Genomic DNA, 27,282 nt, shown 5'->3' on the forward strand with positions numbered 1-27,282 from the left:
TCCGAAAACAAAAAATATACAAAGTTATAAAAAGAGCTTTGAGATTTTAAAACGTGGTTTTTTAAAATCACAATACTGACTATAAACCATTGTATGGTATTGTATACGTGCCTATAATAAAAAAAAATTCAAGCGCCTCTAGTTATCTTAATTAAAATCAAGTAAAGTCCATTTTTGTGACAAAAGCCGTCCTCTCAATAGGTCAGTAAACACGTATACACTTTCAACGGACGTCACAACACAATAATAAAATGGTGGATGGCCTTACAAATCAACTTATGAATAGGATAAGAGGCTTATTTTCATAAATAAACACGAATACACATCCACACAACCACACAAACACACCTACACGTGACACGATGAGTAATTTGCCAAACAATGCTTTCTGCACGCATTCTACTACATTTGGAACAAAAAATTTAAAAAAATATGACTTAACATTGCCATTTAAAACTACAACGTACCAGTAACATTAAGAAATCCACACGATAATTTAATCACAGCACCTTGCTCAAGTAACAATTATAACGAATATATTGCAATGATATTGCAATCAAAAATATGTTTTATAAAACCGTCAATAAACATTAGCAAACACTTCACTTATTGGATTAAAAACCAAATTCCTTAGCCATTCGCAACTTAAAAAAAAAGAATTAAAAATAAACACAATGACACCAACTGTCAAAATTGGAGGCAACACGTTTCGCGCGCGAGTCGTCGATACGCGGCAACGGAACGCGGCGTACTACCGAATCGGCCCGTCTCTTAGCGAGACCGGCCCTCACGACCCAACCTACATAATTATTAAGCGCTGTTTTCATTAACTGAGCAAGTTGAAAGGCAAAATCAACTGACAACCGGACAGTGAATTAAGTTAATTAAGTATTGTTGTACAATTTCATAGTGAACATAACTTTTAATGGTTTAAATTAAAATTTAATAACGGTTATATTTTACCAAGATTAATTTCGGTCACTATTTCGATGTTAAAAACAGACACAATTACTTTAAATTAAATGATTTTCATAGTTTCTTTAGGGTAGATATTAATAGTGTAAATATTTATACGAATTCAAGCTAGATGAAAAATAGTATAATTTTGTTAAAAATTTAATGAAGAACTGAAGTTACTGCATTTCGAAAACATTAGAGTCTCTGTTCTAGATAATGAAGTACATAATATACATTTACGTGATTGCGTAATTATCATATTCAAACGAAAGAAGAACTGGATTTTATTTCCTCTTGTAGTAAACGTTTTGTAATTAATATTCGGGTAAAGACCCTATTTAAAATTTCCCTCGCTTTTTTCATATTTTTAAAAATCTGCGACATTTAGGTTAACGATTACATGATTCTATTAAATAAGGAAAAATAATGTTTCCCACAAATGCACTTACTTTTTTTATTTTATCGAGATTTAAAATCGACATAGAGCCTGTGTGTAAGGTGCCTAAGAGCGTTTTCACCGGCCCAATAAACGATGTAGATACGTTTTGGAAACCTCATTTGTATCAGCTGCACTGCAAACCAACAACTATCAGTTTGAATGTCAGTTGCACTGCAGTTGCCTAGGTGAGCCATGAACTGGTCTAGATTTCATTTCAAATTGAATTTATAAACCTACTTTAATACGGCGGTGGATTTATCTGTAACCTTTTACTCTGTAGAGAAAATTGAATGGAGTACAATGTTGAATTGTTAATAGATCTTTTGCTGCCAACATCCTAGTTTTAAGCGTGGGTGTTCTCCTTTGCAATCTAGCTATCTGTTTAAATATTATTGCACAAACTTACGTATGTTTGGACGTGAGTAGACGAAATTTTATATATTATTCTTATTTATTGTAGCAAAGAATCCTTACGTAAAGATTAATATGTTACAAATAGTTCGGCATATGTAATTGAAAAGTGTTTAATAATATAAAGGTGCACTTCGTAATACGACTTTATCATAGAATTAATTAAAGGGCGTAGTACGGCGGATGAAGAAGTAAGTAATTAATGTGCTCTATGCGGTTATTATTTGCGTTGAGTGTGGCATTAGAAAGAGACCGCTTGTCCGAAGTCGTTATAGCAAAGTGGAACATGTCCATAAGTTCCAAACAACGAAATACAGTTAACATGAACTCTAACATGGTTCATGCGTCAAGTTTAGAAGATTAGAGAGAGTGGAGTCTATACGTCGTGAAGTGGGACGCGGAACTCTGTCGCACCGTGAACAGGAGGCTTTAAACCTGTTTCAGTTTGTGCGGTTGAAACATGATAATGTGCTCATGGACAAGGATTTTTACTGCACTTTTATGCGACGGTTTCGATGCAGTTTTCTCAGAAACAATTTCTATAGGCGTGTTACACTCACTGTCATCAGAAAAGGTGGTTGAGCAAAAAATTACATATAATGTTAATGGCGTCATAAAAAAGAGTAGATAAAAAATATTATATATGAATGTATAAGTTAATTAAGCATGCAAATATGTATTAATGTAACAAATACATTTACATACATAAGAGAGCGAACGAGAGAGAGAAATATAGAGCAAACGTTCTGACAAAAACGTAGGATTTAAAAAAATATTGACACATTGTAAAATAAGTAGACAGAACTATTATAATCCTTGTCAGTTTGACGTGTACATAATTAATCGCAATGTGAGTAGAAAGCCTTAAATCTCTTTGAACGTTACGGTCTGAAGTTTAAAACACTTGCGTAATAGGTTTGAACGAGGTAGATCTTTCCGTAGTTCAAGTTCCTTGACACCACTGCTGCTATTTTTTTATAACTTCAAAAAGAAGGAGTTTCTGTATTCGGCTGTATGTATTTTTTGCCTAATAGTATTAATTTCACACTGCAATATTTAGTCAAAGTAACAAGCGAAAATACTGGCCATCTTCTACCCATCTTGACTAATTTATTGTCTCTACATAAAACAGGAGAACGTTGCAACTTCTGACAACTAGATGTTGGAAAATCTTATAATACTCTCTGCTTCAGCAGATCCTTCAAAGAAGGCTACAGCTAATAATATTTATTTTAAAAGGTAATAATATATATGACGCGTTAGAACTTTTCCCTTTGAGGTACACTTTATCAGTTGTTCTATTCGTAGAGACGCATTACTATCAAAACAAATGTACTATTATGTGGTATCAAAATAAAACTAAGTAGCAAAAGGTCCAAGTGTCCAAAATGTGTAGAGAACGCTTATATTAATGGCCAAAAAGACCTGTTATTCAATAAAATTGTTAAGTTATTTCAATATATGTTATCGGATATTGTTCCAGTTTACTGAGATGAGGAACAATGGGCAATAAAGTTATGCTTATGCCCTTACGACTTAATTCTTAGGTGCTCATTAAGTTTCATATGTACTTAGAATGACTAACACCCGTTAATAGTAAATTAATGACCAATCTGTCCTATATTTTGCCAACCAAATATCGATATTTGATCAATTTTGCCTACGAGAAATTGTCTAATTACGATCTTTGATTAGCGACAATTAGATACTTGATTTTTATTATTAATAACGTGTAAATGTCAGAAGGGTAATAAAGACAGTGAAAAGTGACCTGTATTTAATAACTGTGTTTAGCTTGTTAAAATACCATCACAGGAAAAGGGCAAACGCAAAAGGGCTACTTGTAGCCTTTCCAGTGACGATATAATAGCGACTTTATCTGAAATGTTCTTAGATTTGTAGAAAACACTATTTATTTTTGATCATTATTTTTGAGCCCTTTAGCGAAAAGTAATATACTTTTATAACAAAAAGAAAAATATTTTAAATTTTAATTCCTCCCGCGTGGTAACCCTAAAATATGCATTGAAACAGGTCCATTGAGCAAACCTGGACTTCCTTTGATCAATCTATTGTTCGCTACTCCAACTAGCTAACAACAAATAATAGCAAAAGTTAACTCCAGTACTCGAAGCCCCGTAAGCAAAATAGAACCTGTTTGTTTATTGATCAGTCTTTTGTGTTAGTGGAATACATTGTAGTGTTCATAAAAACTAGGGTTGTCAAAAAAGGTTTTTTAAATTTATTTTTTACATACGTCAGCGGAAGGTAATGTTTTTCGAGCGTCTATGTCTAATTCTTTTGCATTTCACGCAGCTCAGACGGCTTTACAAATTTTAATATAGGAGAAGTCGTTGGATTCGTCTAATTGTGACATAGGCATTACTTACCTTTTCATTTTACTATTTTTAAGCAGTTAGGTTTTTGTTTTTAAAACTACTGGTATTAGATTAAAATAATATACAAGCATAAAGCTCACCTAATTGGAACATAAAAAAGAGATTCTATCTGAAGGTCACATGTGCTTTGAACCACCACATCTGAAGACTAAGATGGTCGACACAATTGCTTTTTTTATTAAGAGTTTAGACGCATCAGCCCTAATTGAGACGAAATAGTGACAATCCTACGTAGTCGATGCAAAATATACAATCTGTGCTAACGATGACGCTTACATAATATGAATAAATTTTATTTTTATTATCCCGTGGACTTGAAGGAATACTTGCTTTGAATAAGCAGTGTTGTTATGCATATTGCTATGAAAGTCTCAGATCAAAATAAAATAAGACATCGCCTTGCACTGAAGCTGATTTGTACTTACGATTGATTTTGTGATTGGTTCGTACAACAACGTACGAACGAACGTAAGTCATGCAAAATAAATCTTTGTAAAATTTGCAATCCCGTAAGACCGGCACATTGTAGCATTTATCGAAAAACGGTTGCTTTAAAATATAGCCTATGGTCACTTCTATAATTAAGACTAATCCATCGACACCTCATATGTTAAAATCCGTCAAGCCGTTAGGGTTGCAGGGCATGTCAAAGACTGATACACACACATGCATATTATCTACGAAAAACATTGCCTTCCGCAGTCGGGTAAATATGTGTGCGCAATTCGTTTATACTACGCAAGTTCCACACTTTATTCGTAGTATGCCAGTTTTGCGCGACACGCTAACTCGTATATTTTCCCTTTGTTCCAAGGTAAAAACTAAATGATCTGTAAAACAGGCTCTTACACTATGATAATAATAATTTTGGCATGCTCCCAATAAATCTGAGGTTTATATTACTTTTGATGCTTATGTACTTACTCCTTAAATATCTCAACGCTTTGTAAGTATTCATTAAAATTAATAACGTTAAGATTTTTAAACGCAGTTAATATCATTTTATTTAGCGAATATCATATGATAGAACTAGCAAAAGAGAATGCAGCCTACTGGTATGTGGCCACTGCTGCCAATAAACATCTATAATCACCCAGTAAATAATAAGACAACTACCTAAGGTTAGCCACAAATGCAACTACACCTCAGGACTAAGTTGGAACGCCTCGTATTCCTTACTACACCCCTTAAACTAGAACACAGTTCTGCTCAACACTATTATTATAAGGCAGATATAGCTGTGGCGATACATCCGCTGTCAAATCACGAAGCATTCTACCACCTTTACCTTTAATTACAAGTTAATCTCAGACTCATAACGACAAAATTACTAATTACGCATACAACTCTAAATATTATGTCAGCTAACATTATCAAAGTGCCGCCCTAAGCATAAAACTAACACTTTTTCATCGGTTAAAAGTAAACTGGAATAGTACAACCGCTACAAAGCAAATACACGCTACTTTTTCCCTTTAAAACTTCCCCGTTGCATTTACCCGCTGTATTTATGTTACAAGGAAACATCTCGTTCACAAAGAATTTAATTAATACGGCCATTTGGGATCTGCTGTAGCGAATTAGCCAACATTGTTCTAGGATCGCCGCTTTTGTTCTCGCGTACATTTCAGCCTAGCGCTCTCAAGATTAAAGCCGAATAAGTAAAAACTTTTCTTTAAGAATTGTATGCGGATAAAGTACACGCATTCTAAAATGACACATGTAAAAGCTATAAAATATACTGTAATGTAAGCAATTCTTAAAAAAACAATCCATATTATTTTTTGCGAATTAGCAACATTGTTCTAGGATCGCCGCTTTTGTTTTCGCGTACATTTCAGGCTAGCGCTCTGAAGATTAAAGACTGCGCGTACGAAATTTTTTATTCTTTTTAACGTGCCGAATAAATTTAAAAGTTCGGTAGGAACGCACGCATTAAAAATAACTCATATAGCCCATATAAAAGCTCTAAAAACATATAGTGTTTGAGAGACATGTCATAAAAAGTAATCCATACAAAATACTGGATTTATTCAACAATGTTCTACTTTTCTTCTTTACTCATTTATGCTTTCTAACATACCGTGTAAAGTTCGCTTTATTTTCGGGGCATAATATATCCATAATAGTATTATAATATTAAATGCGAAGGTAAGTAATAACCACAAATCCGGAAGCTCAATCCGCTGGTTCATCTTCTGAACATAATGAAAATTAATATGGTAATAATATAAATAATAGAGTGCTGAAGAACATAGCCTACTTATTTCGAAGCAACCCCTGAGTAAGCAATAATTATTTAAAAATTAGTCAACAGTAACATTAGCAAGGTAACTTCATATCTCTACGTCTATACTATCTATACTAATATTATAAAGAGGAAAGAGTTGAGTGTTTGTTTGTTTGTATTGAATAGGCTCCGAAACTATTGGACCGATTTTAAAAATTCTTTTACCATTAGAATCCTTGATTATCTATGATGAACATAGGCTATAGAGTATTTCTTGTCATTCAATAAAACACATGTTTCAGTAATATTAAATAGACTCCACAACTATCGAAAGAATCCAGTGATATGCCAAGTAGTCAATCAAATCAAATCATTTATTTGCAAGAACATAGTATTTTAGAAGGATCTTAAATTTATAACAAGTATCTTATGTTCTACCACATTGGGCGTGCAAAATGTATGCATTTTGTTAATTGTAGTGGGATATTTAGAGCCATATTTAATGAAGTCATTGACTAAACGTACTAATAACATAATGTAATGTATACTTAACAACTAGGGGACGAGACCCTTGCCCAGCAGTGGGACATAAAACCCGCAGTCATACATTCAACGAAAAAAGAATAAAACGACAAAGAACGAGGCTATTTGTCTCCGTTGGGAATTACCCAACATTGTTCTAGGATACCCGCATTTGTTCCGTTGAAATTTTGTAAAGCGGACCTTTCGAGAGCGGCCGACTGCCGCTGAATGGATAAACGACCACATGTAGATTAATAATTTATGGCTTTTAATACCTTTTGTATGTATTTTTATGAGTTTTCGCTCGTTACTTTGTGTGAAAAGTTGAAATATAAATCATAAAGTAAGCTGATAGCACTGTGCTACAAAATCAGTGCTAGGTCTAGTCTAGGAAATGGTGGTATCTTCCCAACCACACCAACTAGGGTGAAGCAATAGGGTGAAGGGAGTGGATACCGACTATTTTACATATAAGGCGAGTATCTTAGTCCTCATGAGTAACGACGCATCTATCATCGGTTTCATTTAGATCCCTTATTCTATAAGAAGTTGACTTTCTACAGCTACGCGGCAGTAACCAGGTGGTTGAAGGTGGTAGAACCCTTTGTGATTCGACTCCGGCGGTACCACCGCCATACCTATTTCTGCCTAATAACAGCAGTGTTAGACGCTACTGTGTTCCGGTTTGAAGGGTGTGATATGGGAGACAGACTTTTCCGAGGCGTTCCAGCTTAGTCCTCAGGGGTAGCGGCGCATCTGTGGCCGACCTCATGTAGGAATATCTGATGCTATCTGAGGTTGATTACAGATGTCCATGGGCGACAGTAGCCACTTACCATCAGGTGGACTGCATGCTCGTCTGCTACTCCTATATTATAAAAAAAAGAACTGCACACTCCTTTGGTATTTCAATCTACTTAAAAGTTATCAAGGACCTTAAATAACCAATTTAATTGAACATCACAATATATCCAATTACCATCATAATCGTCATTCCTCTATTGTCTAATGTAATTTATCGTGTCAAACGCATTAACTTGCTGAAACAATGAATTAATTGAACTTAATCGTGTTCATGCGATGATTTTAATTACCTTTGTTCCGGAATAAATGACCTATTTAAATGTGTTTAGAGGATAATTAGATGTAAAATATTGTTTTCAGTAGCGCAAATCATATTTCTTAATATTTCACGTGAGGTTACTATAATTCGAGGAGTTTTAGAAATAGTTATTCGAAAAATTTTAAAGCACTTTTTTTAATTAATCACCGTCTTCTTGAAATTGGTCTAGATTAACTATGGAACGGAGATTACAAAACTTTTAGATTTTTTTCTTAGTATCGGACTATAGAGGGTAGATAATGATTTCACACGTATGTATGAGGTGTTGGATTTGTGTAAATTGTGGGAGTGGCAAAGCCTTTATTTTTAAGCAGTCGTGTTTTTATATTTTTTTATAATATTTTTCTAGTATTACACCTTTCTTATATTTCCAATATGTTAAGAATCATTTATATTTTAAGTTAAATGGTTACAATTTACGAAACTTAACCAAATAATAGTTTAAAGCTCAATGTCGGAAAATCACAAAGGATACAAATTAATCAATTTCAAACAGTATTTGTGAATCTCTACAGGTCTGTGGTGAATGCACTGTTACTCGTTATTTAACTAACATCAAAATTCGTACGAATATTTAATATGCATTTTATTCAAAGTAACCTTCTACTGTAGTGTATTTATTCACGTAAATAAATGTCCGAAGCACTGAGCTCTATAAAGGTACCTACTCTACATAGAGACGTATCATTAGGAGTAAGTCCGGTAAAGTGTGGAGTAGAATTCAAAGAGGGAACTTCTGTGGCTACTTTAATTAAATTGTGAACTGTTACCTGTGTCTGCCTTCTACTAACTTTGTTATACTATTTATTCATGTATATTTGGAAAATCCTCCGAGAAGACTCAATTTCAAATGCAATTTTTAATAATATTATAATATTTATTACTTTGTCAATTACAAACGACAAATATTTATAAGACGTTTCCTACACTCAAAGCTCCACCGTATATTGCTTTGTACACTCACAAAGACGATAATACGAACACCCAGACCCAATACATAATATATTAAAATTCAACATACACATATTTATCTGACTAGGATGGAACCCGGAACCTTTTGTGTGTCAAATCAACATGGTGACCACTACGCCACGCGGATCGTCAGATTTACAAATAAAGCAGCCACACATAAGTAACTTGCAAATACATCTAAACTCTACAATCGTAGTGAAGCAAGGCTACCGCGGCGAGATGTCTATCACAAACGCCAGAGGTCGCTAGGGTCAGCTTGGGTATTCGGGGAATTGTATCAAAGGTCCGCCCGCACGCATTCTTGTGGTCAGATTGTGCCATTAGAGTTATCTTGGCTTACGTATTGTAAAGTCAAAATGATAGTCAAAAAAGTTAATAAATACTATACAAATTTACAACGTATTAATATAAAATGAGCAATTAATGCTTGTGTAACTAGTTTCAATAAATAATTATATTTAATATGACGGGCATTGTATTCATGTTTGTCGCCCACAGATTATAGAGAACAAGACAGAGGTAAGACATCCGCTATTTTGATTTAAATTTTTATTGTAACAACTTAAACTTAAACCTAAAATTCTTTCTAAAAGAAGACCTATCGCTACCGCTTTTAAATTAAAGATTAATTATAAAATCGATCGACAAACAATAGATTTTTTAAGAAATAATTACATTATTCATTATTATTTGTAATTGTTTGACTGTAAAGCTCTATAAAAAAGATTATCAATAAAAACATTTACTGTTATGCGAATGTTGTTCACTTTATTACCTCGATAGTCTAGGTGTTGTAAGTAATAATAATACAAAAACCGCAAATTCAATAGGTTCTCAGAAACCACTAGGAGGAAAAAGATCAAAACTTCATAAAGACATCGTTAATAACTTAATATATGGCTTAAACTACAAACGCTATACTAATGTGACCATACGTGTTGCTTTTGGGTGGACAGTCTTGCTTTCAACAGTCTTAGTATGAGTTTTCAATATGAAAAACCTTTTCAGAAATTATCTTTAAGTAACGCTAAAGCATTATATTTATGTCATTTATCAAAATGTCTAAAATGTAAGTTGCAATTATGACAATTTGAACTCGAAAACTTTTTAATCAAATACATACTTAATATGGAAGTCTTTCCCTTGTATAAAAGAGTACTAAAATACCCATAAGATTTTTGTAAAATATCCCATAAGGGTCCCGCTCCAGAAAAACATGGCTACATTAGCTACACCAAAATCGTAGCAAACTTAGAACGCTTGGGACTCGGAGAATGTACCAAAGACGGTATTTAGGGTCCTTAATTTGCATTCCCGCGGTCACTGCTTACATCTAACACTTGAATGTATGGCCATTCTGCCCGTCAGACATTCAGACCCTCCTAAGTTACTTAAGACCGGAGATTTACTTTAGTGAAGTCTTCATTTTAAGGGTTATTTAACCTTGGCTTAATAACTAGATGCGGAGGGAAAATATAGTTCAGAGTACAGTTTACATTTATTGTCCTGCTGCTGGGAATGGGTCTCCTTTTAAAGTGAATAGATTTTTTTATATCTTATATTATTTAACCTAACGATAAGGCTGACGGGCTACCTGACGGGCGACCTGATAGGCCACATCCCACCACGCTGACCAAGTGCGAATTTGTAGACTACACGCACCTTGTTGCACGCACGCAGATTGTTTTTTTAAGTTTTTACACAGTTCGTGGACTTTACCTTAAGTCCGAGTTAATAAAATAAGACTATGCACAGGATTAACGATCTATATTTTTGTAAATACCCGAATACTTCGATAACATCCGAGGATCTTATGACCTTCTGTCATCACAATCACTTCAAACGTAATTTAATTTAAGATGATTATCGAAGTGCCAGTCTATAATGAAAAATATATAGATCCTTATAATGTGGTGAGAGTAAACGAAATATTTCGTTTACTCTCACCACATTATAAGGATCTATATATTTGTACTGTGCTCTCACGCACCATTACAACATTAAGGAAAATACTTGTCCATAGTTTTCACAATGTTTACGTCACATCACTCTCCCTAAAAATATAAATGGCTTTAGCCATTTAACTTTAATTATGTCTAAATCTACTTTTCGTGACATAATGATCTTCTTAAAACTAATAAAACGCTCGTACAAATCCGAGTAAGTCACCAGTTAAAAATAAACCTACTAATTTAAACACATATGTTAGTCCTACCTTATTCCTTCATAATTAAGTGGCAGCTATAATCCGGTGTATTTTAGCCGACTAGCCGTTTTCGCTGCAAAGCCGGCGTATGTCTAAATTAACTTAATACTTGCTTTGTTAGCAGTTTAGCGTGTGCATGAAGTTTTCAGCTGTATTATTCGCGCGCTAGTTAGTTTTATGTAACTTAAGCTTTACATTTATTATGAGCGTATCCTTATTCATTTATTTGAGCCTCTTTATACAGGGTGTCCCGTAAGTACCACGACAAACTTGGGGAGAACATAGGTGAGGGTTTGACCTCTCTGGGAAAAAAAAATACCTTAGTAAAAGTGTCACCGTTTTTGCACTATCAATTGTTTTAGATATTTTGAGAAATTCAGCCCTCTTCATCTTCTTTCGTTAACTGCGTGTACAAATTTGGTGATGCAGTGTTTATTTTTTCTGTTAAATATTATCAGATAGGTGGTCTATCATACTGAAATGTAAATTGGTTATAAGATGTAAAGGAACCATGACAAAAATTGGGATATTTTTAGATTTTAATTTTTTTACTATTTTTCCCTCAACTTTGACTCGTCGCGGTGAAAAAAAAATGTACTGGACTAAAAGTGTACATTGCGCAAAAAAATATGTCCAGTTAATAGAGATTTCGAAAAGGTACCACACTTACTATTTAAAGTTGAAGAAAAAAAGTCAAGGCCGTTTTTGCATGAAAGGGTCTGAAACCAACTAAAACGTAATAATCGAGTTTTTATTTAAATTACGGTTTCTACCGACTCACAACGTGTCAGGCAGTACTAAATCACATTATTACCTAGTTACACACTTAAAAATATCATTCTTCATTTGTAAAAACACAATTTAGTAACTAACTAGCAAACAAAGTAATACAATTTATTAAGTCAATTTTTACCTACTTTAAACTGTCGTTTCGAAGTGAAACTTCGTACATGTATGTAATTTGAATGAGAATACTTTGTTGTGTTATGCTAATTATTTGATAATGTGCTGCTAAATAATATGCAAATAAATGTTCTATATTTTAATCGAAAAAGCCTGAATATTTATCTAAATAATAAAAGTCTACTCACAGAAAAGAAAACGGACAATTTTAAAAGGCCGGTATTTTAAAATTACTTAAAATGATTATGAGCTCTTATTAAGTAAATAACACAGATAAGCAATCGTTTCGTTCTTATTTTTAAAACGTATCCCCTAAGGGGCTCAGTATAATAGTAAAGCTCGTAAAACAATAATTCGGTCGAATGTTGACACGGTAGCCCATACGTCAATTTCACAGAGCCTGTCCACAAAGGCAACAGGAAGCGCAAACAAAACACAGCTCCGACAATAGCGACAATAACAATAGCTAACGGTTGTAAACAAATACATGATCTCGATTATGCTGATTTCGAGTTTACACTGTTTGGTTTTAGGCTTGAATTTGTTCTTATTATTTGAATGTCACTCGCTTTCATCAAATTGAAATATAATAGTAAGGTAGATGGATGTACAGCTAACGTTTTGTTTAATTTAGTTAAATCAAAAACAGCGCTTACGTATACTGTATGATGATGCTATGGTTTTTGACTGTAATTGGGGTACTTACCTATTTTGAAGCATGTACATATTTTCTCTTCATTTTAAACAATTTTAGTAATCGATCCGCAATTCACATCTAGAGGCCAGTTATTCATATTTAAAGGCCATCTTTCAAATTGTATTCTTCCAATTTAACTTAAATAGTAGGTATATGATATAAGTGAATATCAAATCTTATAATGAATTGCAAATAAGGTTGAATGGGCGTACGGTACGTGCTATAAACAATTCTATTTTAAAATGAATTAGCGAAATATACATTCAGACCGATTTATAGAGCATTGACTCTCTCTCTTAAGAACAGTTTGATATTATGTAAAGTGTAAGGTTCCATCTTCCTCATTACTAAAGTTTTGTGTCGATTTTACAATTTTGCAACTTATAAAAAGGTTTAGAATTTAGAACAACTCCGGGAATTCTTTGTACAGGGACGAGGATGGGGTACAAAAATATGTACATTCAGTAATAAGCCTGGGCAAATGTTGCAACACATACCTAAATAATACTAAAACACTCTAAATTATGCTTTTTACGGGCTACTTACTACCTCTTCCCTTTACGGACCCCTTAAATATAAATAATATAATAAAACGAATATTAGCTCGGCCATAGGTGCCTAAGGGTTTTAGAAAACCTTAAAAGGGCTAAGGGAACGTTTAGCCCTCTTCAAACAAATACGTATTTAAATATACGCAATGTACTCGTATATCTTAAAGCTGCATCTTCTTTTGTTGGCAAACCGTAAATAAATAAACATTATTATACACTTGTCATACAATATAATATAGTATATATGACTGACCTGATACTTCCGGATGGACTCCATCTGCTCCTTGGTGACGTCGTGTGCGGGCGGGCGCGGCGGCGCGTCGCGGGGCACCTCGCGCGGCGGCACGGCCGGCGCCGCCTTCGCCGTGCCGTTCACCTGCTGACGGGCGCGCGTTAGGCTCGTGGTATTATGCTAGGGGTGAAGTAATAGGGGCGGGAAATTGAGTCTTGGTTGAGTTTGTGGAGTTGGCACTTAACGGACTTTATGCTACTTAGGTATTTGAGATTAATAGAAAAGTTAAAAAGGACGGTATGTGGATTTCAAATATTACGTGTATTCATCAAATATTAGATGACTTTATTAAATTAAATATCTATTACGGTTCCAGGGATAGAGTCCTGTGACAGACGGATAGACGGACAGACAGCGAGTCTTAGTAATAGGGTTCCGTTTTTACCGTTTAGGTACGGACCCCTAAAAATGAAAATTCATCTACAAATGTATTACCTATATAGAAAACGAATATAAGCTCGGCCATAGGTGCCTAAGTGCTTTGGAAACCTCAAAAGTATATTTAGTTTACTAAAACTTTCATATTTTAACTCGTGTACAATATTACATGCTTCCCAAAACCCAATATTTTAAAAAATTGAGTCGACAATGCAAACCGTTAAGAGGCAATATTATGTTTACATATCGTTGTATCCCAAATCTCATCATTATATTCATATTTACTAATAATAAATTAGGAAAACAATATTGGTAATGAAAATAAATTAACTTAAACACTAGAATTACAGTAATATTACTTATCTACATCCAATAATTTCGAACATGCAAATGTTAGTTTAGCTTAGAGCATAAAGTCTGGAATAAACCAATGTCTGGAACTTATATTTTATATAAATAAGTAACATTAGTTTTATATTCTGTTTAATTTGTACTTGCACAAATAAATTTAAATGTGTGTAATAGTACTTATACGCAATCCAGAATCACACTTTTAAGTGTAAAATTCACATAACAGGTTGGTTCGACTTAGAAGGGTGTGTAAGGCAAACTCTCATACGGTATTCCAACTTAGTTCTTAGGGATGGCAATGCATTATGCCCTTACAGATAAGACTACAATTTTATCTAAATCGAATCCTGCGACAGTACCCACTTATCCCCAAATTAATTATATGCTCATTTAAAAGTTCAATTAAATATTTAGAATTAATTATTATTTGAACAGACATCAGATAAACTGCATGCGGTAAAAAGAGGTTTCTTTATAAATCGAACAAAGACATCCAATGCAACCATGTTTTCCCAGATGGACGTTACACCGCACGTTCCTTAAAATGCAACGTAAATGAGATTAACTTAATTTAACAAACACCAGAAACAGATAAATATATGGTTTAAATGTCTGCTTTGCCGGGGGTCGAACCCGAAGCTTTCTGCGTAACAGGAATAATGTTGTCTGCCATATATGGGGAATATATGTATTTCGATAAGGTATCTAATAATAATAGTAAAATGAGGAAACACGCATACAGTCTGATATTATTACAACTCTAGAATCGAAAGCCTCAAGTAACGATAAGGAAACAAATTACAATCTATTATAATAAAATTAAATATTAGTTAAAAGTATGTACATAATACATATTACATTTATACACATATCTTAAATCCAATGATCTGAAAAAGAAATAACTAGGTTAGTTTAATATAATATAACACCACAGAACACCCAAAACATGCACTCAATTTAAAAAATAACTAAAATCTAAATATATCTTAAATATATAGGTAAAGATTTCAGAGTCAATCCTGATTTTCAAAAGCATATAATAAAATGTTTCCTAGTAATAAGTTAATAACCGTTATTTTAATTCGTTATTCTTACTGATTTCAGATTATCTCATCCGTGACGCCAACAAAACAGACCAGAATTATATTACCTTGAAATGAAATATTGAATATATGGTTTAAACAAATTAAATTTACGACGAGCATTTTAGATTAGTCCATAAATACATCGGAAAATTCGTCAATTATTTATTAGTGAACAGTATATATAAATTACGAGAATAAATTGGTCTTATCATTGCAATAAGTACCACAATCAAGAACTCTAAGAACATTAAAAGTCCTTACATGAATAATAACATTAATCACAGTTAATTTCAAGGCAAATTAATACTGATTGACAATTAAGATTTTGTTTCGAGATAAGAATGCGAAGAGATTACTCCACAACTATAATAGCAAAATGTTTTAAAGATTTTTAACGACGTTGAAATAATGGCTAAATAGAAAGAGCCAGAGCATTAAATATTTTCAAATAATTTCCAAAACAACAAATATTTACCAGTTATTAAAAAATAATACCATTTCTTCCCGTCATATATGGTTGAAGTCACAGCCGAAAGCCAGAATAGGAACATTCTCAAAATATTTATGATATTAAAATTGCAATTTAAAAAAATGCATTACAATCGGTAACCGAGGACAGAAGAGTTTTAGTGCAAAAAGCGTGAAAAATGGACATGATGGATTGAATGCTTTTGATGATCATGTTATCGATAAGAGTGATGAAGAAGTGGACGTGATGAACAAATAAATCAAAGATCTTAGGTTAAAACAAATTATGTGAAATTTTTCCGTCACTCCTTAAATGAAATAGGTTTTTTTTGCTACTTACGTTGTGGTACATAAAAACAGAAAATAGCAAGGAAAATAGTATTATTCCTATATTTCTTAGAATATATTAAGACTATTCCAGTATTTTATTTCGACTTAGGCCGTAATTTAGGCAAAATATACGTGCGGCGATAAACAAAGATGGGAAACAACTAAAGAAAATTCAAAATGCACAGCAAAACTATCACAAAATTAACTTTTTTGTTCTCATTTGTTAAAATAATATGGTAAAGTATATTTTTAGCACCTTGAAACGTGGTATCTACAGTGTTGTTAAATTAAATAATTTTGTGATGTGAAAATCTTTAATGATTTTCATCATTTTTATATTACTTTATTTTAAGGATACAGTCAATTGTATCCAAGAAAAGAAGCGACCAAAGGTATTCAAGATATTATAATCTGGAATTTGAATAATCCCAGATTTTAGTTGTGGGAATCAACGATGACGTTTCATTTTTAAAAAAGTTAAAAAGTAATCTCGCCATAAAGTTCCTGAGAACCTTGAAAACTATTTATATTTTATACAAATTAACAGATAAGGACTTATAAGTACTTGTGTTTAATTTATGAATTGACGTGCAGAGAATGACACAGTGATTTGTTAGTAATGACCATAATTTATCATAAAACCCACACCAGACAAGTGTAAAGTGATCGTACCAATATGGAAGTGATAAGTGATATAGACCACTTTACACCCAACGTGACGAATCAACATCATGACTGTATTTAGTAAGTGCACCATAAGATCTACAAAAAGTGTGTTAAGACATAGTAAGCTCCAATCCCATTGTAATGGATTTAGACTATTTCTAGATTGCTCCTACGATGTTACCCATAACATTTTCTTTTAGAAAGATTCGTACTGTATTATCATTTAATAATATATTTTTTTATTAATAGGATCATCTATAAAAAATCTTTTGAAAAAGACATTTGACAAACGGGAGATGTTCTGCTAGGAAAAGCGAAGTGATGATGCCTGGGAAACGGCTGCGCTCCAAAAGTCCAGTACAGAGATTGCATATATAATGTGCAAGTTTTTTGAGAAACTTTAATAGAGTGATTAAGAATACTTATAACACAATCTTTAAACGAGTTGCAGAAAGTCGTCAAAACACTTCTTAACCAGGTTAGAGGACAATATCAGTTGATTCAGTGATTTGTGTCCCTCAATGTCAACTCGTCACGAGATGGCGCCACAGTTGTTCGTACTTTCCAGAAGAATTATAAAGTTGATATCGGTAATGGAAATTATAATAAATTGTACAGTACGTAATCTTCCTAAAAGCTAAAATACCTCTTCCAAACTAACAAACCCAGTATCACCTCCCAATGATGACCATGTTCCATGCGCAGCATTGTGAGAATCATTACCTGGAACAACACACTCTTTCTGTCCACGGTCCCCGGGTATTTCGGGGTGGTTTTCACTATTTGGACGAAGCTGTCCGGCACGTCGACTGCCACCTCTCTTCCGAGGAGGACCGGGGTCGTATCGAAACCGGGGGGCAGTTTGTATGACGCGTAAACAGCTTCCCTGATCAGGACTGAGTCGGTCCGCGCCGAGTACGTCACACCTTCCCTGCAGTCTAATAAAGAATCCTCCCCATTAGATATTAGCAGTTGGATTTTGTGGTCGCTTAAGTTGTGGGTGATGTTTGACGCGACCGACTCCGATCTTTCGGATGTCAGGTCGCATTTGGCGGTCTCTGAGGAACCCTTGCTCTTCTTGCTGCCGAAACTCACGCCGGAACCATCTGAGCTCTGCGGGAGAGACAGCAGTTCCATCGTGCTGTTATTCTTGAAGCTTCCTGATCCATCGGAGCTCGGTCCGGAGATGTCTATGGTGCTTTGGAGGACGGTGCTCTGTTTGCTGCCGAAGGAGGTGCCCGAGCCTCCGGAGGAAAGGAGTGGTTCGTCGTCTCTAGTCCGGAGACGTACCTGGGGAGGTCGAGGGGGCGGGTAGCGGGGTGGCGTCTTGTTTCTCGCGATGAAACTGTCCGGAACATCCACCGCCATCTCGCGGTGGGGGCCTGGAATTAAAACAGAGGATTTTTAATTCGTTGAAAGGAGTCTTGAAGGTCGAATTGTCAATATGATAGTAACGAGTTTTAATTAACAGGGTTCAATAAAACAATTAATTTAAATGGTAAAACGATAAGAAATAAGTTTTATGTACGAGTTCTCGTGAATTTTCATTGGCAGGTAAGTGTAAATACGGCATACGCGCTTAATAAAAAATGTTGATAGAAAACAAATAGTATAAACTATACTCAGTAGATGCGTTTAATTATAAAAATATGATCATTTACAAATTACATACAATGTTATCTTGTAAGACTTTCCAGTTTTCATAAGAAATTAATTACCAAAGAACTAATTAGATACACAACGATTTCGTTTTGCAATTAGCCCGGAATTTGGAGCATTTTCGTTTTGAAAAGCCAGTGTTCTGTCAAGTGGCCCGAACGTAACGCGGGCCGGCCCACTAGCGCCGCGATTAGCCGACATACACAACATCAAATGGCCCGTGAAATAAATAGGGCGGCATGTGGAATTTTAATAGGGTTTTTGGCGGAGATATTTTGTTGCATACAGGTACACTACAGGTATCTTAGAATAGGTTTATATTTATTTTATATCCTAAAATTGAAGTAGTAAAAGTGCGTGTCGTATACATACATGGTCACTACCGGTAGTGGATGTTTGGGATGTTATGTAATTTTTCGGATCTAGGATTCGGATATTGATTTATGAGAAATGTTACGCCGGTTTAGATACAGTTACGGATATGTAAATTTCGGATATGCCGGCAGTTTTCTATAGATTCAATTTCGGATATATATTTTTTATGTAAATTAAATACAATTAGGCATTTATTTAGTTTTGGGAACAGATACATAGCGACAGAACATCCCTGATGGACATCTGTAGTTGGCACGGGTTGCTATATTTAGGTTTGAAGAAACTTCTCTCTTACCACAGACATACTCGTACCAACTTAGTAAGGCGTTAGACTTAGTCTTCAGAGAACTGCACCTGTGGCAGACTTTAACGTGTGTAATTTCAATTTCATAAAAAAATAACACTTCATTTGTACGTTTGTAACATCATAACACAATAACAGTTCATCATCAACCCATTACTGTCCCACTGCTGGGCACGGGTCTCCTCTCAGAATGAGAAGGATTAGGCCATAGTCCACCGCGCTGGCCAAGTGCGTATTGGTGGACTTCACATACCTTTAAGATATATATATATATATATATATATATATATATATATATATATATTATAAATCTCTCAGGTACGCAGGTTTCCTCACGATGTTTTCCTTCACCGTTTAAGCAAGTGATAATTAATTTCTAATACGCACATAAATTTGAAAATCAGAGGTGCGTGCCTGGGATTTGAACCTCGGACCCCTCGATCGGAGGCCGCGTTTCTTAACCACTAGGCTATCACATTAACAGTTACATTGTCACAATACGCGAAATAATTTACACAATATAATCACATATTATGGTATATTCTATGTTACATTGTGCAATTTTAATGAGTTCTTCACACTACAATTATCGCATCATTCCACCACATGGCTTATTGTCGTCAGTACATCGGAATCATTAATGTAAAATAATATTCAGTGTAATTGGAGCAGTAAACGAAATAGTAACAAAGATTCGTAACATTAATTGACGTGTGAGATGTGAAATGTATTTCCTCCTGATAATCCCGGAGTCAGGGCCATCTTACGAGATGCAGAAGCCCCTGGGCATAAAAGAATTCGGGGCCCCATTGGAAAGTCATAATTAAAAAGAAAACATTTCATTTTAGAAATGTTGACAGCCATTTTTAGCAGATACGTGTCTTGTAAGTCATATATTTTCATTTCGGAACCATCCTGAGGTCGGGGACCCTGGATTAGGGCCCCTCGTGCCCGTAGCGTGTGAAACATGGAGCTCTTCAAGTGAGGTGTAAAGAGTTCAAGCTACAAAGCCGACCTTGCAGGCCTTCGAGACAACTCCTCCGTTATTGCAAATGTCCATAGGCGATGGTGACTGCTTTGGGTACATTAGGAAATAATAAGTTTAATAAAACCAGGCACAAGAAACGAAATAAAACTAATTCATTAATACACCACTGAATACTAGATTCACGTCTAATAAGAAACATGTGTACTGACCGGTATCTGAAGAAAGCGAGAGCATAGTAAGCATGTTGGCCTCGTCATCCGGGGGCGGGCGCTTCTCGTCCTCCGCGCCCAGCACCACTATACTGGAGCCCGAGCGTCTCCGTGGCCTGGAATGTAGAAGAACACTAGATTAACTATAATACTAATGAATTAGAAAGCTGTGATAGAAATTAAAGTAATGAAAGGTGATATAAAACATAGACCACCCGCATGGCGGAGCTGTTACCATACCGGTTTGATACGCAGTGGGTTCCAGGTTCGATCCCTGGCCAGACAGCATATAGATATGTAAATAACCTCTCTTCCTTGGGAAATAGGTTAATGAATTTAGATTTTTCTGGGTTAGCGTGTTTGTGTATTTGTCTTTGTGTGTGTACATGATACCCACAATACAGGAAAATCCTAGTGTGATACTCTGGGGATGGGGTGTATCAACAACATCTGTCATTGTAATTTCCAGTAGTACCACTAGTTATAACAGGCAATTACTCATTAGTGACAATTGATCTTAACCAATTCTTGCCTGTCAAAGATCGAAATAGAAGTTGATAAGTTTTCATCCTTGGTACGCAAAATTTCGTTAAGATTAATTACATTACATTTATTAGTAACGTGAGTAAGACAACCCGCAGAGCAAAGCTTCCTCAACCAAATACAGTTATCAGAAAACCAAAAACATGAAACATCATCCCAATCCCAACATAAAATTAATATATGAATCTCAAGATAATAACAGTTCTATGGTATAAGTTGACGGACAGTACTAGTGGAATGATATGGCCTTGGCTGGTCTGTAACTTGATGACTGCGCTCAGTACGTCTCGTAAACATACCTCGAGGCCTTGAACATTCCACTCCATATAATAGGATGTAATAGGATGAAAACAACTTATCTTTAAACTACCGAGTGGAATGCCTGGAATGTTAAACAGGCTTATTTAGGTGTTTTTTTTATAGAAGTAGAGAATCCTGTCTGTGATGTGGTTAATGCCGATGGTCTAAGATCCCGATATAAGACGACATTTACCGAGCTGTTTTAAGCAAAGTATTTTAAGTCGAATTAAATATGTCAAAAAGTATATTGCAAATGGGTTTACTAAAAAAATTCAGTCCAGAATATGATTATTCTTTTTTCTTTAACATTTCACTGATTTGATTTATGGACAAATTATATACCAATCGAAAGTATGAAGCCTACAGAGTATGCACATGTTAGGTTGACTATACTTTGCATGTCACAACCCTTGGGTAAGCGGCTACAGACAGGTAAATAAGTTGGCATACTCAAGGACTGTGACAGGAAAAAATAGTCACACCTAACGTTTGCATATTGTATAGGCTTCATACTTTCGATTAGTACGTAATTTTTCTATTAACGAAACCAGTGAAACTTTTAGTCCTAGAATGAGCTTCCTCTCGAGGTATTCCCGGAGCGCTATGACATGGGGCTCTTCAAAAAAAGTGCAAAAAGAGCTCTCTTTCAAGGCCGGCGATGCATTGGCGACCCCTCTGGTGTTGTATATATCCATAGTCGTCGTCAACTCATTACTGTCCCACTGCTGTGCACGGGTCTCCTCTCAGAATGAAAAAGATAAGGCTATAGTCTACAAGAGCTCATTTTAACCTCTAGTGCAAAAATCTACTACTTTCATAATTTCAATCCAATCAATAAAATTTATATTAATTAAAACATACAGAAGGTCCTGGTTTCCATCCCTAATCAGATATCTAAATATTTCATATATAGAACAGATTTAAGTGTTTGTATGTCTCACAAAATTCTTATGTTCTACAAGAAAGCGTTCAATTTGCATTAAGCCACTTTACAAAATTAAGAAATATCAAATTATGGAATTTGATTGCACAAAATAAGAGTTAATTATTTTAATTATACACATACGTGTTTTTGAGATAAGACTACGATACATGTTTCAAATGACTCTACAGAGACTGCGTGTAATTACCAGATGTAGAGACGCAGGCCTCGTGAACAGGGATGCAACGATATATCGATAATATCATTGATAGGTATATTATCATATCGAAAAAATAGTAAATATCGCTATCGACGCTTTAAATATTTCAAATAGTAACTGGTCCAAAAAAATGTCATGAAAGTATGCAATATTCGATCATGGCGGCGATAATTTTTTTTAATGAACTATCGATAATTCAACGAAATTCAATATTATCACGTGATTTTTTTAATATTATGGATTATCGGTATAAATATCAACAAATCATACTTCCCGATATTAATATCGATATTTTCAAAAATGTGCATCCCTACTCGTGAAGACGGTTGTGCACCGGCGCGTGACGTCACGCGCGTGACTCCCGCTTATGTAACGGCTTTTGAATTTAAAATTTGTCTGTTCCGCCCTTTGAGCGCACCGAGTGTGCAGGGGTCTTAAGATAGGGCTACAGAAAAAACGGTCTGGTGCTGCTAGATGTCTTTTTAAGAATAATTTCTTGGCTGGGTTGTCCAAAGAAGAGTTGTTGCTGTACATTTCTTGTCTGACATTAAAGAGAAATGAACACAGAAATTAGGTAAAAGTAGTATGCAACCTGCCGAAAATAAAAAGTGCTATGAAACCTGCCGAAGCACGGAAGTTGGCATTAAATTTTGACACGTTTAGTAACCCGATTTTTTAAATTCCGGAGATCAATTACTCCATCCATCCATCAGCCTTTTAAAGTCCACTGCTGGACATAGGCCTCCCCTAATTTGCGCCACTCCACCCGGTCCCGTGCCCTTTGAAGCCAGCCAAAATCCCCCTAAATGACAGGTGATCAGTTACTAATTACGTACAATTAAAGATATTAATAAATCTAGGCTCTTAGAGTTGAACATTGCCAATACTTTCAACCTCACTTCGCATTGACACCATCGCGGATTAAATAACGTTTCACATATACTTATTTGAACATAATTTATTTCAAATCAGTAACAAATTGTGAACTTGCCTGCCCATGTCCACAGTCGATTTTTTTATATACTATGTACAGTTAGGTACAAAAGTCCTGATATTGCTACTGAAGACTTGTGGGTCAATCGCATATTAATAGCCGATATAAAACGATATCGGGAAACGAAACTTTGTTATACATTGTACAGAATCAGGTTAATGGATTTATTGCAGTAAAATCGGATAAAGTAAAATCGTTTCTTTTCGATACAATAAAATTGCAATGGGATGAATTTTATTGTGCTTCCTATAATCCGTATTGGTAAAAGAATAATAAATGGACGCTTGAAAGGCAAACCTTTTTATGCGACATTGTGTACTGTACAGGAGAGGGATTTAAAGTTGAAATATTTATAAAAAATAAATAATAGTCTAAATAGCTGAAAACCACGTTTTTATAGTTAGTCATACTAAAAAAGTAAATAATCATTCAGAATATAATAATAAAATGATTGTCGAAAATTAATGTTACGTAAATTAAACTACTGTTCTCAAAGCGTGGGTAAGGGTGCTATTTTCGAATTATTTATCTAATTTTGTGTTTTGGAGTGAAATTAATAAAAAGTCATAGCAATTGATATATAAATACATACATACAGGTTAAACTAATAAAAGCAGAACTCGAATAATTGTTGCCCTGAAATTAAATGTATTTTCAAGCGAAAAGTTGTTTGGACCTTAAGCGATTTTTGGTGGAGGAAAATCTCACGGGAAAATCTCACCGCGTCACTGATTACCTAATCTGATAAAGTGACGTTGCAAATTTCGAGACCCGTTGAAATTATCAAAATTTCATACCAGTAGCGACATCTATGGTGAATTTTAAGCACTTACTTCCAATTATTTAGTTTTCAATTGACAAAAGTACACAAAATTCTCCCTAATTTTAATTTACGTCAAGAGATGGCGCATCTATTACCACACTTCCGGCCAGAAAATAGTACATATGTAGATTAAACTTGCTATTCTTAAAAAGGGCGAATGCTATCAGATTTGAAGCATAAAGGGTTCAACCGCTTATAAATATGGTCGACGAATTGCCGCTTTAGCATTTTCAAAAATTCTCAGAGTTAAGTTTGGTTATAAAGTTCAGTCATACCCACCAACAATAACCCACCCTTTTTCACAAAAAAAGGAATCACGGAACCTTAAATCTAAATGGGAACAATAAAGATCAAAGGATCCTGATTCAAAATTGATAGCGAGATCTGCGACCTTCCCAGCATCCCAGCTTTAGATTAGCTTTATTTTTATTTTATCCACCCTTGAATTTATTATACTAACATTTATAACAACAAAATGGTTGACCTAGATAACAACAAGAAAATGGTTCTATTAAATTAATGATTAGAGAATATGGAAACCGCACGACATAATCGTAACTAATATTATGAGTGCGAAGGTGCGTTTGTTTGTTACACTTTTACGTCTATAATCCTAAGCAATTGTCAGGAAATTTTGTACACACATCAGGGGTTTAGTAAAGGACATAGGGTATCGATATCTTTAACAAACAGCGTCAGACCATTCCATTTAATTAAACGAAAAAATCAAAACCTCAAAAACTTTGGTGTACACAAAAAAGAGCCCCAATTTCTTCAATACCTATTATAAGTTATGGTAATAACAATTTTGAGAGTGTGGAGAGATGAGTCTTTCACACACTATACGTGTTAAAGAGAAAATAAACAAACAAAAGTGTTACAACGAACTGGATCACTAGAACTACTATCTATCTATCTAATGGGTACCAATCGACAGTTATAAAAATTACCACGGCATCAATAAATCGATTGTAGATTGTGCGGAACAATCGAATGATTTCATCCATACTTATCGATTTGCGGTCTATATCGGCATCCAGGGCCGGATTTGGAGGAGAGGAATCCGAGCTACTGTTCTGGGGCTTTCACAATAGAGAGATCCCGAAAAATATCCAAATTTCGACGGGTCAGCAGCGTTTCTTTTAATAGTATTTATCGCAATTTAATAATAATATGTAATATTTGAACTTAACTAATGACTACGTTGTTTATTCACATACATTTTCGTTTTCAGTAAATTTGTAAAAAGACTTGACGAAAAAAATCACCCTATTAAATTGGGTAATGATTGTCCCATAGCCTCCACACCTCCAAATCCGGCCCTGTCGACATCGGAAGATAACCGCTGCTCTACAAACGAGGTCACCACTATTTTGTTTAGTTTTTCAACACACTTTTTACCGTCTGTACCGGTATTGTTGGTTCGCAAATAACTATTGTAATCTCGAAATAAAGCTATTGTTACATATCATCTTTGTTATTTCCAAACTGTTATATAAAGTTAGACACAACTATCGGTTGAAAAAGACGATTAATGTATTTGTAGTTTGGTAAATACATTTTATTTGTCTTTTTTTTAATTATATCAATTATTTCATTAATAAGGCAAAGTGATAATAACTGACTTATGGATACTGTTCCTTATCAGGTTTCAAGATTTTTTTAATCATGTACAATACAACGTACACGCGTACGTCGAAATATTAAAGACTCCTTGCGTAAACAGTGAACATTTTAAACCTGAGAGTTCAAAAGTGTATTCAAGCTACTAGTTCATGGAAAATAATCGGCTTATCTACGTTCAAAACGCAAGAGTTCATAACTTGAGCCACACACAGTCGGAAGCGCTTTGAACCATCAATAGGCGATTACAATAAAGCCGTTTCTCGATGGATTTAATCGCAACGAACGATATCGTATACATATCTAACTTTATAATATATGACCCTTATTCCCGGAGTTAGCTACGGTAAGCTACGAGCTTTTCGTCAGGTTTTATATAAGAATGAGGAGTAAAGAAGCATATGGACTGCATGTGTGTTTGCTCTCTTATGGTATGTTACTACCGGTCATGGACATGTTAACCAATGCCATAAAAACAGGGGTTCTACCTGAAGTCGATCACAAAGTTATCCCTTCTGGAGATTCAAATGATTGCCTCGTTTGTCTCAGCAGGAATCTTTACCCTTTCAGCGACACGCAAAAACAGCTTCATACTAAAATAATTCGCCAAGTACGAGTCGAACTCGCACATGGAGGCTTCCGTACTACCAAATGTTCATTATTTTAATTCATTTTATGATTTTCAACAATACTTAGTCATATGAAACAACAATAGATGGCGTTGGGGTGATGATGAATGAAACGTAAATTTTCAACAATACTTATTTATATAACACGCAACGCAAATAGATGGCGTTGGGGTGACGATGGGACGACGATTATACGTAATCAAAGTATAATTAAATTAAAATAAGTATATTAAAATATGTTTTATGGTTCTTATTTGTATTTATTATAATACCAGTTATAGTAGTAAACGTATTGTAAAAATTTCAACCGTCTTCCTAGTACAGTTTAACAGTTAGATCGCAAAATGCCGAAAAAATCCGGTTTGTTGTATGGACACCCCCTTTAATATTCAACTTTATTTCATTTTTAGTATTTGTTGTTATAGCTGCCACCGTTATGCCTCTTCTGTCAAAATTTCATGTGTCTATCTATTACGGTTTAAGCGGTAGAGCCCTGTGACAGACGCACAGACGGACAGACGGACAGACAGCGAAGTCTTAGTAATAGGGTTCCGTTTTTACCCTTTGGGTACGGAACCCTAAAAACGTGTAATGGTAAAATGGTCAAACCATATCTACCATCTTCTATAACTTTGACACCAGATACCAACTGTCAGGCTTATTATTCTAATAATACTCCCAAACTTGAATTGGAGAACATGCAAATGGGGTCA

The 27,282-nt window shown here is 34.7% G+C and overlaps 1 protein-coding gene across 1 annotated transcript in view; it reads right to left on the reverse strand.

Moving 5' to 3' along the window:
• sdt (MAGUK p55 family member stardust) overlaps positions 1 to 27,282 on the reverse strand; it is a 182,291-nt gene that overhangs the window by 71,430 nt on the left and 83,579 nt on the right. Inside the window, exons 6-8 of the mRNA XM_073091756.1 lie at positions 20,516 to 20,631; positions 17,704 to 18,362; positions 13,664 to 13,789 (exon numbers count right to left, since the gene is read on the reverse strand). Coding sequence (XP_072947857.1) covers positions 13,664 to 13,789; positions 17,704 to 18,362; positions 20,516 to 20,631 — 901 coding nt within the window. The remainder of the gene's footprint in view (positions 1 to 13,663; positions 13,790 to 17,703; positions 18,363 to 20,515; positions 20,632 to 27,282) is intronic.

Source organism: Epargyreus clarus, unplaced genomic scaffold, assembly GCF_041222505.1.
Source record: "Epargyreus clarus isolate Ecla_fem2 unplaced genomic scaffold, WU_Ecla_fem_2.2 ptg000001l, whole genome shotgun sequence".
NCBI lineage: Eukaryota > Metazoa > Arthropoda > Insecta > Lepidoptera > Hesperiidae > Epargyreus > Epargyreus clarus.